At 39.1% G+C, this 15,054-nt stretch overlaps 1 protein-coding gene across 5 annotated transcripts in view; it reads left to right on the top strand.

The window, feature by feature from the left end:
- JPH1 (junctophilin 1) overlaps positions 1-9,019 on the top strand; it is a 93,990-nt gene extending 84,971 nt beyond the window's left edge. Inside the window, exons 5-6 of one of the 5 annotated variants that reach the window (XM_068397054.1) lie at positions 1,770-1,865; positions 3,751-4,427. In XM_068397054.1, the coding sequence (XP_068253155.1) occupies positions 1,770-1,850 (81 nt within the window). In that variant the 3' untranslated portion in view covers positions 1,851-1,865; positions 3,751-4,427. Of the gene's footprint in view, positions 1-1,769; positions 1,866-1,973; positions 4,428-8,856 lie in introns of those variants that run through there. The other 4 variants (XM_068397055.1, XM_068397052.1, XM_068397053.1 and 1 more) reach the window with 4 other exon arrangements.
- The last annotated feature ends 6,035 nt before the right edge of the window (positions 9,020-15,054 follow it).

Here is a 15,054-nt window from a genome sequence, read left to right as displayed (position 1 = left end):
ACGTAGTGGCTCACTTCCAGTAAGAAGGAAGGAACATGGTTCCACTTCTGTTCTGTGACCCAATGGTTAAAACATACCACTGGTAAGTGGGAACTTGGTATTCAAAATCCTTTTGACTAAGATGACCTTAAACCTAGCATATTTTAGACATTCTGCCATTAAGCAAAATATGAATGTTGCTGCCAATACCATTACCCCTATGGCAGCATTTAACTAGCATCCTGATAGTCTCAATCATTGTTTGAACTTCAACACCTAGTTCCTCAGCATGTGAACAGATGCCTCTGAATAGGTCCAAAGGGAACTTTATGGCCTTTATGGACAGAGGTGCTGATTGGCTTTAGACTCCCTGGAGGTTTAAGGAGTACTTGACATATATATTTTGTGACTTACTCAAAAACTTAGCAGTCCACATCTGGCCTGCCATCTTAACTACTGTGTAAAGGTGTGTTCTGGTAGAAAGTGTTTAATGAGACTGTTTCAGCATGAGAAATATGTGAGCTTAATATGTAAGCATATACAAATCTCTGTGAAAATACATTGTAGTAAACCAAATATGACCTCATTAATGTTTATAAATATGGAAAGGGCAAGTGTCATGAGGATGGAGCCAGGCTCTTCTCAGTGACATCCCTTGACAGGACAAGGGGCAATGGGTGCAAGCTGGAACACAGGAGGTTCCACATAAATACGAGGAAAAACTTCTTTACGGTGAGGGTGACCGAACACTGGAACAGGCTGCCCAGAGAGGTTGTGGAGTCTCCTTCTCTGGAGACATTCAAAACCCGCCTGGACGCATTCCTGTGTGATATGGTCTAGGCAATCCTGCCCCGGCAGGGGGATTGGACTAGATGATCTTTCGAGGTCCCTTCCAATCGCTAACATTCTGTGATTCTGTGATTCTGTGAAGAGGAGAATGGAAGAATTGAGAATTTCCTTTCAGGACATTATTTCAAGTTGCTCAGCAAAAAGCATCCATGTTTGAAAATTTTTTTTTCCAAAACTGCTGAAAAGAATTAAAACTTTGTTCTCTGGCTTCACAAAAAGACTAAAATTACATAATGATTAAGTTTTCTAACCAAGTTTACCTCTAGTGAGGAAGGGAAGGAGTATTTTGACTTTTCATTTCTTCACTAAATAGGTCTATAAAATAAGGATTTATGACCACTAAGTGTCAGAGTAAATCAAAGCAAGTTTGTAATTTTGCTGGTGTAAAATTGTTTTTAATCTGTAATTGAAACGTTGCTAGGTATGCTAGGTAAGTAACATTTTTTTCTCTTTGGTTATCAAAAAAAGGGTATTCTTTTCATACAACACATTGTCATGCAAAACCCTTTTTCTGTTTTGAAACGGGTTGGAATAGGGGAAGAATCCTGCTGTAAGGCTGAGGAACAGTGCTCCAGCTTTCCTAAAGTAGTTAAAGTTCTTTGTTTTGCTTTATTTTAAGCTGATACTATTTTTATGTTGATAGGGTGTTTTTCATTTGTTTGTGAAGTCATATTTGGCAGATGGTTTAATCTCAGTGGGATTAAGAACAGTGTAGCAATATACTCTCACCTGTATTTATCCAGCTCATTTTCACACAGATGATATTTAGCTCACCTGAATACCAAGGGTAATGGCTACGTTTCGGGAGCAGAGTCTTTAATAGTTAGGTAATCTTTCAGAGCAAGGTCAAAACAGGTAGAAATTATAAAGTCGGGTCGTGTTCATTGCTGTGCACTGTGTGGAAAGCTGCATTAATTCTGATATCTTAATTTTATTTTCAGGGCCCTAACTCAGTCATGATCGCCCTGGTAATGCTGTTGAATATTGGTTTAGCCATTCTTTTTGTCCATTTTCTAACTTGATTGGAATTAGGAAAGGTAAGAAAAGTCTTGTTTTCATATAAAAATCACCATATCCACCCCACCTCAAACGATAAAATATTTAATTTCTTTGCGTACTTTTAATGTTTCCTACTTTAATTTTAGCTATGCCTGAATGTGATTCAACATAGTTATTTAATAATGTAACTGTTTTGACCCTTCAGTGAAGTCATGACAACTAGTGGTGTTAGCCCACAGTTCTCTGCAGTTGTGTCATCAGCCTTTTAAATGGCACCTGTCATACTCAGACACAGGGAAGGAGGCTTGGAATTAGGATGGGACGCAAGAGAGATGAAACTTGGAAAATTCAGCCAGGGACACAGATCAGTTTCTCTGCTGATGGCTCGTGGCTTTGGGGTCCTCTGAAAGCTGAAGCAAGCAGCCATGTTGGAAAGCAAACAAAATAATCTGCTGAAGCAGCCCCGCCAGTGAAGTGCGTTGGCTTCTCCATCTGTTCCAGCAGAGTGTGACTAAACTGGAAATGCACGGAGCTGCACTTTTTGTTGATAGAAGCTAACAGCTGCCTTACTATTTTACCGTCTGATGTTTTTAGTGGGGAGATGGGAAAACGACTGCCAGAGGAATGTGGTCAGAGGATTCTGTTGCTGTGGAAGTGATTCCAGCGTTCACTCCTATCTCATTAGAAGAAATAGTTAGCAGCATCAGTCACCAGTCTTATTCCATTACCTGCTGCTTTTAACATCTCCTGCAGTGTTCTGGGAGATCGAATTTCATTTGCCTGTGCATGATTCTGTTCATTCGTTGTTTATGAAATTTGATATATAGCCATAACATAGTGTCTAGTCCAACCTGGAGAAAGGTACCAGTTCTGCCTAGCAGCAGAAGCAGAATATGAAATCTCTTTTTCTAATCCGAAGATAAAATTCTTAAATTCCTTTTCCTAAACCTGAAGAGCTGTTTTGCTTTAAGGTTTAGTAATATACCATGATTGCAAAATTTAAAACTGTTGACATCTTCCTAAAAGTGCTCAAATTCTTATGCCAAGAGAATGCAAAATTTTACATAATAAAAGAATAAGAATCTTGAGTTGATATCAGCACATTCTAAACAGGAGGTGGAATATCACAATAAGCCAAGAAAGACGAGATACTGGGTTTGCATGTTGACTTTTTTTTTCCTTTTTCTTTTTCTTTTTTTTTTTTTTTTTTTTTTAATTCTGGTGCTGTGGTAATTGGTGATTTGAGTTATTATGTTTCAACACTGAGGTATTTTGCCAGCGGTTAAAATAAAGTCTTGTCTGAGTGCACATTAATGCCAATGACAGTTAAGCTAGCTAATGCTCATAATAAATTATCATAATTTTAAAATACTAGATTTGTGTTGAATACATTCAGGTAGAGCGTTTAGAAATGTTAAGTGATTGTTTATCGATTTGATGCCTTCAGTGTCTTTAAAGTCTATTTATAATTTTACCTCAGCATTAAAAAAAACTCAAAATTTTTCATTTGGAAAGTTTGTCTTAAGTAGTTTCACAGCCCTTTGTTCAAATGATGTGATAATGTTTCTTTTTATGTGCCATTATACTGTAATTATTGTAGCCTATATTAATCAAAAGCATGCTTATTTACTGAAAATATGTGGTGTGATCATTTGGCAAGTAAACATTTTAATTTAAAGCTACAAAAAGCAAAGGGCTTGTATTATGGTTTATTTTCTCTCTATTAGAAAATCTTTCATACAATATAGTTTTTCAACCTGTTTGTAAACTTTCTAAGTGTTTGCATGGTTTAATGGGCGACATTCTTACAAAGTACATTAGCTATCTTTCGATGCAGCATATTAAAGTAACATAGGTGTGGACTGAATGTTGTGCAACGAAGCAGCTCCAAGCAGGACAGTAACACCGTGGTGTTTTTTACAGAAGTATGTTGAGAATCCTGTGTTTTGACCAGTGTGGATAAAGAAGAAAGCAGAAAGAGAGCAAATGAAAATAAAACGTGTATATTTATTTTTTAAAAAAGTTTAAATTGTGTTTTAAATTTAGGAAAGTAATTTTTAAATAAGAACAAAATTTTAAAAGTTACTGTGTAAGCCTTGACGTAATGGACGAAATGTTCCACCCAACAGTGAATCACCCCCTGTCTCCTTACATGGAGAGGTAATTTTGTAACTGACATATTTAATTCTTATTAAATGTTTATTTAAAATACTTTATGCTCTGGAAATAATGGGTAACAAAGCTTATGAAAATGTTTATAAATTTAAGTAAGCATGTTAGTACCATTTATAAATATGTATGATTTATAAGCTTTTTTAAAACAAAGCTCAAACAAATTGTTAGTATTTTTCTAAAATGTGCACAGCTGTATTTTACATGAAAGGCTATTTATAATTGGTTGTTATATTGTACACTACATTTTGGACAGCACAATGAAGCCTGCCAATGTACTTAATAATGTCATTTTGTCTATTTAAAGTTTCTTGCTGTCAAAGAATGAACTCTTTATCAGTTTCTCTATTTATAATTCTTGACCCAAAATGTACAATGTACAGTTTTCACAACTGTATTTGCTCTAATAAAAATAAGTTGGTTATTAATAGAGTTTCAGACTAGTTTTTCCTGTGTATGAATTACTTTGTTCACTCTCTGGAAAAAAAATTTTAATAAATTCAAGAAATGAGGAGCTAAGCAGGAGAACGGGTGAAGTTCTGGCCCCTTTGAAATCATTGTGACCTATTGTTCTCAACAAAATGATTCTGGGACACAATTTAAAGTGAAAAAGAAAAATGCCAAGTTTCCTTATGTGTCTTATTTTACCTTCTGATACAGGATTTTTGTATCTTTATAAGTTTACTATCTTAAATTATAGTCCCTCTACAGGGATGGATCAATCAATCTTGTTTTAGTCAGTGAGTGACTGGTTCATTAACAGCTGTTCTTGTAAGTGAATCAACAACTTTTTTTGGACTTCACTCCTTCTCAGGGTCTTCATAGGTTCAAAATTAACATGAAGTTTGTGAGCCAATATTCTGCATAGAGAAAATTCACCGTTACAACTGGCTTAAAGCCACTGCATTTACAGAACTAGTAAATCAGCTGAGAATTTTATTTTCTGTGATTCCAGTTCACATTACTAGCCAACTGTACCAAAATCCTAATGTTTAGTTGAAAAGGAGAGCAAGTGTTCTTAGTAGCTCCTGTTAAATGGAAACATATTTTTAGAAATTGTTACTGTCTCATTCTGTAAAATAATTCTACCAGCATGAAGCTTAACTTTTAAGAATTTGTGTTTTCTATGCAATAACCCACTCCCTAAAGAAAATTTTTGCCTTTTCAAGTAGAGAAGAATACATTCTCGAGAAAAACAAACAGAAATAATTATAATGCCAGAAAATTTTAAAGTCAAGTTCACTGAGACAGCTTTTCTCTGGGATTTTGTGATCCACGTTGTATAACATGTTCAATAATGAAAGTAAAGTTGACATGAAATATTCTTAAGTTCTATGAATGCGGTAATATACTCAGGCATATATAAATCTTAACAGCAACAAGCAAAGGATTTGCTGAGAAATAGAAGAAAAAAAAGTTTTCTTAATCAACTGAGAAATATGCCAGCTTTCCCTGCCCATCAGTGTTCATAATTCTCAAAAATCAACATGTACATAGAAATGCAACAATTTTTCTATGGTGCCTGAAAGCAGATGGACATTTCTCCTCTGAGATGTTTTTACTAATGGTTTATATCAGCTGTAAACTTACAAGTGGGTTTACATGGGAATGCATCTGCTATGTCTAAAGGAAAAAAAAAAGCATAGACACACAATGCAGAATCACAGAATCATAGAATCGTCTTTCTTGGTTGGAAAGGACCTCTAAGATCATCAAGTCCAACCACCAACCCAACACTACCAAGTCAAGCACTTCCCTGGGCAGCCTCTTCCAATGCTTGATAACCCTTTCCGTGAAGAAATTTTTCCTGATATCCAATCTAAACCTCCCCTGGCACAATTTGAGGCTGTTTCCTCTCGTTCTATCGCTTGTTACCTGGGAGAAGAGACTAACACCCTCCTCGCTATAACCTCCTTTCAGATACTTATATACAGCAATAAGGTCTCTCCTCAGTCTCCTTTTCTCCAGACTAAACAACCCCAGTTCCCTCAGCCGTTCCTCATAAGACTTGTTCCCCAGACCCTTCATCAGCTTCATTGCCCTTCTTTGGACTTGCTCCAGCACCTCAATGTCTTTCTTGCAGTGAGGGGCCCAAACCTGAACACAGTATTCGAGGTGCGGCCTCACCAGTGCCAAGTACAGGGGGACGATCACTTCCCTTGCCCTGCTGGCCACACTATTTCTGATACAAGCCAGGATGCTGTTGGCCGCCTTGGCCACCTGGGCACACTGCTGGCTCATATTCAGCTGGCCATCAATCAACACCCCCAGGTCCTTTTCCACCAGGCATCTTTCCAGCCACTCTTTCCCAAGCCTGTAGTGTTGCATGGGGTTGTTGTGACCCAAGTGTAGGACCCGACACTTGGCCTTGTTCAACGTCATACGGTTGGCCTCAGCCCATTGATCCAACCTGTTGAGATCCTTCTGCAGACCCTTCCTACCCTCCAGGAGATCAACACTCCTGCCCAACTTAATGTCATCTGCAAACTTACTGAGGGTGCACTCGATCCCCTTGTCCAGATCATCGATAAAGATATTAAAGAGAACTGGCCCCAACACTGAGCCCTGGGGAACACCACTTGTGACCGGCCGCCAACTGGATTTAACTCCATTCACCACAACTCTTTGGACCCGGCCATCCAGCCAGTTTTTTAACCAGTGAAGTGTACACCCATCCAAGCCATGAGCAGCCTGTTTCTCCAGGAGAATTCTGTGGGAGACTGTGTCAAAGGCTTTACTAAGTCCAGGTACACAACATCCACAGCCTTTCCCCCATCCAGTAAGCAGGTCATCTTGTCATAGAAGGAGATCAGGTTAGTCAAGCAGGACTTGCCTTTCATAAACCCATGTTGACTGGGCCTGATGGCCTGGTTGTCCTGTACGTACCCCATGATAGCACTCAAGATGATCTGCTCCATAATCTTACCTGGCACTGACGTCAGACTGACATGCAACTCAATGCTCCAAGATTTGCTCTAGCATGGAAAATTTTACTCCACTTCGGTGCAGGGAATTCTTTTCCCAGGCAAAGTAGTTTCTTCTGGCACAGTTGTGTGTTTGCCCACAGATGCCAGTAGGCAGTGAGCTCTCACCTTTGAATCTGAGGTCTGGTTTCTTGGGTAACTCCATTATCTAATTAAATAATATATGTAGTGTACACAGAAAAACAGCAAATGAGTGATGTTGAGGTGCCAAAGGCTGAAGAAAAAATCATCTGTTGTCATTGTTTTTTAGTGTGTCTAGTCCTAGTTTTTTAGTGTGTATATATATATAGTCCTTACTTTACCTTCCGGTCAGAAAACCAGTAAGGAATGCAAAGAGTGTGGAATCTTTTCCGTTTGCATTCCAAAAGGAGGGATTCAGTTTGAAAGCAGAAGTTTCATTACGTATGACTACAACTTGCCTTTCAGATACAGACGTATGTTAAAAAAATCATTAATACAACTGAGTGCTGACTTTAAAAGGAGTAAACGCCTCTTTACGAGCATTTGATTACAAGTCTTGAAATAGTTATTTACATAACTTTTGATGACACATTACATATCTATTAAAAGCTCTGTTAAGATAGAGTTACACAATATTAAAAGATTTTGAGAATAACATGAATGCAATGATAAAAGCCTGCAGAAATTCACTACATATTGAGCTACAGTAACATCCTTAGTTGGTTGTTATTAATAAAACATGGTTGTGAATTACATCTAAATGGTTTTACTCATAGCTCATTTGAACTGTTTAGTCAGGGGAGATAGTTCTACCTACCCTTCTCCTATGGAAATGTAATTCAGTAAACAGAGCAAATGAAGAGAAGGGAAATTAAATAAGCCTTTCAAATGAAGTAGTCTTCTCATTCTCTCATTTAATATTCACAGAAACAGGAAAAATAATAGAAATTATGTTAAGTCTGAGCAAGGAGCAGTGTATGGTGACATGCTGTAGCTGAGCCATCTGTGTCTCTTTTTTTTTTTTTCCTACTGGATGTAGCAACTGCAAAATAAGAGACATTACAGCTCCTACCATTGTAGGAGATAAATATAATTTCCATACACATCATCTTTAAGAAAAACTGTGTATAATGTCAATGGCTTTTAGACTAGGAGGAAAAAATAAAAACTTCATCTATCTAAACAGTTTATTTTATGACCAACACTGTAACAGCTGAACAAATCTCTCACCCCCATAAAACCGATAGCAAAAATGAAACTGGTAACAGAATTTGTTAAAAATCTCTCATGTTTCTTCCCTCTGTTTGCTAGAAAGGAAATAAAAAAGAATCAGGGAACAGGCAGCTTTTTTTTAATCTGATAATCTAAATTTCATCATGTGAATACGTGTTGGTTTCAGCTAATGTTTTTCACAGTCACTTGAGACTGGTTATCTAGGAGATTTTAGGTGCAAACTGGCAGTGTATTGAGTGCCATTTCTCCAAGAGGAAGGCTTTGAATTTTTTTTCAGTGATGGAAAAGAACAGGATTTTCCTTATCACCCTTGAAATGTTTTGGGTTGTGTTTTTTCTGTGCCTTCCACTATTTTTTTAATTGTCTTTTATCCTCCACTACCCACCAACCCTCCCAACTCTAGCAAATTGAACTTACTCTCCTTTTCCCCGTGCACAGCCATTTGCTCCCACACTTCAGCCGCTTACTCCAGTAACTCATGCTTTTTCCATTGGGCACACTTGTTTAAGCAGCGACTTTCGCTCAGTATGGCTACGGACGCCAGCTCTCTTGCAGTTTGTCCTACACTGACTTGCATGTGACGTGTCGCAATTTTCATTTGGTCCAGTTTTCTGCTTACTATTGCAGCTGGTTTATGCGACTGTATTCTAATTTCAAAATCTGTACTCACTATCCCCAGTATCAGGACAGTCATTTAAACACCGTATGTGGGAATTGAAGAGAAAAGAAAATGACTGAAAATGCAATACACAGTGATTTCTAATGGCTCTTCATAATTCATAGAAACCAATGTAATGTTGTCATCATTGAGGAAAAAAATCTGGTATCAGCTGGGTTATGAACTTTCCTAGAAATGCCCACAGTAAGATTGTGAAAAAGACTGTCCGTACAGCTGAATCTGATTCTCAACTCAGAAGACCAAGAAGTCCTTTTGAGGGTTGTGATTTACAGTGACGGTGTGGTATGGTGATTTCTGGACTTGATATACAAACATGTGGATTGTTAGATGGAATAAAATACACCCTGTGTTGGAAATTTGGTTTTGCTCACTTGCCTGAGCTTTCATATGTCTTCTTCCATGTCTCACACTGATTAATCAGACAGCTCTATGGAAATTGGGGCACATACATTTAGACAAGGACTAGGTTTTACTTTCATAAGTGACTTCAATGTTAATCAAGTAAAGAGCAATAAATGACAGAGAGGTGAATTACAGCCTTTAAGCCATAGGTTTTGAACCCTGCTTTTTTTATACTGATTATCAAAATTGGAAGAAAATACAGAATATAGTCCGAGAGTAGAATTCCAGGTGTTATCTTTCACAATAATAATATATGTTAATCCATGACAATACTTGAATTCCTGTGAGATCAATACATGAATTTGAGAGAGGAGATGTGTCTTTTTCAGATTTCCTAATTGAGGTTCACTGAATAGCAACTTGGCGGAACCACTGTATTAGACCACAAAAGACAGATCTTGACCAAGGTTTTTGAGAATGGCTGCCTGTATTTAAAGTTCTTATTCTGCACTTTATGACCTAAGTTTAAAAATTTTCGAGCTCCTCAACACCTCACAGTTACTATTCAAAGACATCCGTGGGGAGGGGAAGGGGGGAAGCAGGAGGAAATCAGGTATTATGCCGAAAACTGCAACCTATGGAAATGTTGAATCTGGCCTACAAACATGACAAAGGTTGAAAGCATTTAGATCTGGATTTTGGATCAGCCATTGGAGCTACAGGCTCTAATTTGGGGATTTTGTCAGAATCCAAATCCGGGTCTGATTCCAAGGGCACACAGCTGAAATGCTTGAACTGGGAGTGCTTTTAAGGAAGGAGGGGGGGAAAAGTTAGTTAAAATCAGGCTGCAGTAACTCTGGGTTAATTAAACCATTGCGTTCTGTACTTCTGGAACAGTGTCATTAACTGTATTTAACATTGCAATTTTACTATATTCAGAACACGTTCCACAGAATACCTCTGAAAGTATCATAATTTAAGATAATGGTACTTAATTACTTATCCAATTTTAGCTGCAATGTACTTTTATCATGTAATACCACCCAGTCTTCAAAAATATTGTAAACTGCCTTCCATTTTAATTATGACAGTTCTAGATTTTGTTTAGGCCACTGATGAGAAAGTCACAAAAGGATGGGATCTGCTACCATGGAAACGATGAAGATAGAAGAGCAGCAGCAGCATTTCACAGGGGCTAGGACTAAAAAAGACATTCTGCAAAGAGAAGGTAATTGAAAGGCATTTACATCACAGCGGATGGCTTCCGCGCATTCCTGCCATACCAAGGCAACACATTCCTGGCATAGATTGCAACAAGCCTCCACATGCACCCATGATACACAGCAGAACAGGCGTTGTCAGAAGGATTGGAAACGAGTATTTAGGAACAAGGAGGTACAGACATGTTGAAATCAAAAACAGAAGAGAGGAGGAAGTACGGGGAAAGGGAAGAAAGTAAGGGGAAAGAAGCTGTGGAGGAACTAAATGTATTAAAGAGAGGGAAAAGGACTGTTCATGAAGAGAAAGAAATGGATGATATCGGACACAGTAGAAACTGAAGTTTGTTAGATAGGAACATGAAGAGGGCAGAAGCCTGAGAAGTAACCATCCTCAGTACACAAACAGCTGCTCTAGGGAGCTGCTTTCCGTGCCCATGGGGATTAAGACTAAAACAGATGGACTTAAATTGCATGAAAATTGAGATCCAAGTTAGGCATAAAGAAAAATTTTCTAATTGTAAGACTAATGTCTTTGAATTAGATTGCTACAGGAACAGTAGGATTTCATATTTTTACTCTGGACAAGATTACAGATTGAAAGATTGCAGTGTCCCTTATGGCCCATTTTCTGATTCTAGGCTAATTATTATGGAATCTGGGCATTAGGCAGAGGTGTGAGGGGAAGGAACTGGGGAACTGGAGAATGAGCCCTTCTTTACAGGAACACATAAATTACACAGGGAAGAGAAACTTAAAGGAGGTCGTACTGCAAAAGTAAGGTAGGAGGATGTTAGGACAAGACAGATGGCAGGAAGAAGAAAACGTGAGCAGTAGGGAGTCGAGAAGAATGTGAAGATTTTGACTGAATGCACACATGAGCAGAGGGGATAATTGGCGAAAACCCACAAATGCTGAACTGAAGAGAGTGTGTGGTGCAGGAAGGAGTATAAGCAAGAAGTGAGCTGGGAAGCTACAGGGAGTCCTGCAAGAATACCACACTGAAGCACAGCAAAGACAGCTTAGGAGCCCAAAGAAGACCCAAGAAGCAACACCAAGGAAGCATCAGGTCTTCAATGACAGCACAGGTGTCCATCTCCTCCATTGAAGATATTCAATGGACTTTCATAAAATTTTTAAATTGTGGGAATAATTCAAGTTATCAGGAGGCCTCCTTTTATTAAATGTTCAGGAAGTCATCTGTGTCCAAAACCTGCAGAAAACAACAGCTTGCTGTTACAGCAGGCTGGCTTGAGTTCCACTGAAAGAAGTCAATAATGCACACATGGCAGCAGTACATTTTATTGACTTTGTGGAAACCTACTCGAGGAAGAATACTTTATACAATGGGATTTTCCTGCTATTAATAAAGATGTGATAAACCAAGGAAAAAATTAAACCACTAAACCATTAAATCATACCAGCTCCCCATTTGAAAGAACGTTAATGCAAATTTGCAGCTTTACTTCTCTGTGAGCATCTCCTAAGACTACAAAAAAGTTGTTGGTATTTACATGGATTCGCTGCTGTATCAAATGTTGCATATGCTCTATAGGCTGTGTTGTTGTGAGTCACGCAAGAAATTACGTAACATTTGGAAATACATTCAGTCATCTGCTTGCTACAGGAATATTGCTTACAGATTCTTCACTCCCTTTTAACTCTACAGTCTTTATCAACCTTGTTAAGTGTTATTTTCATGCAACTTCCTCAGGGGGAGATGACTCAGCTGGAAAGTAAACTATAATGCTCCATTGGCACCAATGGCCATGTGTGCTGGTAATCAGGTACTGCCATCCCCTGGTCCTTGACAAAGCTATCATCTATTGCATGGATTTTTAATTGCATGCAGAGTACTACTCCGTACTACATACTAGTGCAAATGTTAACATGAACAGAGTGAAAAAAAACCTATGACCAGTAAAAGGCACGATAATAAATACAGCCCTTCTTCCAAACAAATGTCAGTTCTTCAAAGCATCAGCATTGCCTCTCTTACCATGCACCTTTCAGCCTGTCTCCTGCCTGACCACGCTGGGAGGAAAGATGAGCTTTTCCCTAAAGGTGAACAAATGAAGGTTCAAGCACAACTTTTAGCCAAGGACTCCTTCCAGTAAACCAGACTTCACTCAATCTCCTCTGATTTACCTGAGTGCTAATCAGTTTATGACAGGTCCCTAAAATGCTATGTGGCCACCTGCACACCGCTGAGGATTTAGGGCTTCATCCAAGCCCCACTTCATGGCAGGAGCCGGTGGGAGGGTTGGGGTTTGGGTTTTTTACACAAACACACACACACACACACACACACATGCACGCGCTGTTGTCCAGTGTCGTTTCTTCTCAGACAGAAAGAAACAGCAATCTCACTATTTCCTGCCAGTAACTGTGCCCGTTTCTCTCTATCAAGCAGCCTGAATGCAGCAAAGACATTCCAGAGACTCAGCTTGGACATATGAGCTTCATCCTTTACCTGGGAGACTGAGCACTTCTATAGTCCATTGCTGCCAGATAGGTAAAAATACTGGATGCAGAGGGCATATAGCAAGATGTAAAGTCTATCGTTAATGATTCTGGCCACTTTTACAAACATTTTTTAATCTTTTTTTTATTTTAAGCATCAGAGTGTTTTTAATAGTTGTTTAAATTGCAAATCTGTAATGACACAAAAAATAGGATGGCTTCAGCTGCCAGAGATATGGGCTGCTAAGTGTTGAGATATGTGAGATGCCCTCTCATGAAGAAAAAAAAAAAGAAGAAAAAACCATTTTCAATTTGCCCTATGACTACTAGCTAATTGTCTGACATTTCAAAACCCTGCGTTCACCCATCTCATTCTTCTCACTAAAATGAGACATATTGAAAACACTGAAGAAAATGTATTTCCAGGCATAGGAAGAAGCATTATTTGAGTTTATTTTGGATGGAAATGACAAGAGCTTTTAGATTGCATTTATGAGTCAGAGAACCTCGAAGACCATTTGTACACAGTTGTATTATGTCCACTGAAGGCAAGCCTGTGTCTCAAAGGCTGGCTAGACAGGCTGTACACAAATACCCTACTGAGGACACCCTCTGTGTGGTGACAACGCTTCTTTCAGTTCGCTATTCGGACGACACTACAGCTGCCAGCCAACGGTAGGTACGAGCTTTAGGGTGGAGGAGTTGCGATGTGACCTGGGCTCAGGTGGGCAGAGGCCTCCTGACACCTGTGCTCTCCCCACCAGCGCTGGGTCCGGAGCACCGTGTCCTGGAGAGGGCAGTGATGAATAATGGCGCACAGCTGACAGCGTGCCAGGAATATTTGGCATATTACAGCAGAAACCAGCTGTTGCGCCTAGGCACCTATGGAGTATTTTCAGTATTCCAAATATGCACCTATCAAAGCCCCGTTGAAATACCGGGAAATACTGGTGGTGGAGCAAAATAAACAGGAAGGATAGCAGAAAAAATTGCCACTTGCAAGACAAAAGCAGACACAAGAGGCGCTTCCGTCCTTACAGTCTGGGCACGTGACTCGGGAGCAAGGCTGGGGGCCAAGAGCCGCCTGATTGCACCTATCGAGTGTCCCTGTGTTGGGAGGGAATGTCCTGAGGAGCTGGCTGGCCACTGACATTTGGAAAATGAATGAATTGTGCTTGCCAGGTGCTTGAGAACAACATTTGGCATGAAAGAGCTGGCATGACACGAGCTTGCAGGCTGTGTTATTATTTCCTATTCTTCTAGACCTTCTCATTGTATCAGGGGACTAAACACAAGTCTGTTTCAGAGCACATCAGATATTCCAAGGGGGATAGATATAGACGTATTTACAGTATATTAATTTTATTAACATATTTAACTAGAGTAGAATTACATATGGGGTATTATCCCAAATGATAACAGCAGTGGAGACCTGAAATGCATCTGGAGTACATGCTGTGGAGACACTGGGGAAAACTGAGAAAAACTAAGGTAAGAAAATGTGAAAAGTGGCGTTCTGTTGTCCATAGTGGCTGTATGATTGCATCCTCCCACATTTCTGTTACTGCCCACAGGCTAACAAATAAAATGCCTTAGTTACTTTTCATAACAGGAATCCTTGAAGCTGTTTGATATAACTCTGTTATTTCCAGAATTTATGAAACAGATGAATGAATTTTGCAGACCTGAGCTACCACTGTTGTTTAGAGAACTGCTTTAACTAGGAACAGGATAAGCCCTGCTCTCCTCCACCCTTAACAGTTCCTTTTAGTTTTTTTAAAATACCACTCCAATATTTCTAACCTTAATACTCACCATAGCAGAAGTAATAGAAGTCAAGCATAAGATCAGATCTAATACGTCAGTCTGGCACATATTGCTCCAGAACAACCTTTAAATACTTATCAATCTGTGTCTCTTAAAGAAGGCACTGGGTCTTTCCTGAACAAGAGGCTTTGCTCCTGGAAGCCACAGGTGCTGCTCGTGGCACTTCCACATCAAAGAGCCCATTTTAACCTACCTTCGTTGCATTACTCAAATCGCATAAGATATAAAGTTAATATTCTAATGCAGTGGCAATGGTGATTAACCAATACCTTTTATAAATTGTAGAAAATGCAACTGCAGTCAAACAGAATGGCTTTATAGCTGGATAGGAGCTCTTACAAGCTGATTT

The sequence above is a fragment of the Nyctibius grandis genome, chromosome 3 (genome assembly GCF_013368605.1).
Source record: "Nyctibius grandis isolate bNycGra1 chromosome 3, bNycGra1.pri, whole genome shotgun sequence".
Taxonomy (NCBI): Eukaryota; Metazoa; Chordata; class Aves; order Nyctibiiformes; family Nyctibiidae; genus Nyctibius; species Nyctibius grandis.
Note: the sequence above shows the minus strand (reverse complement) of the source record. Positions and strands in the feature narration are given on the sequence as shown.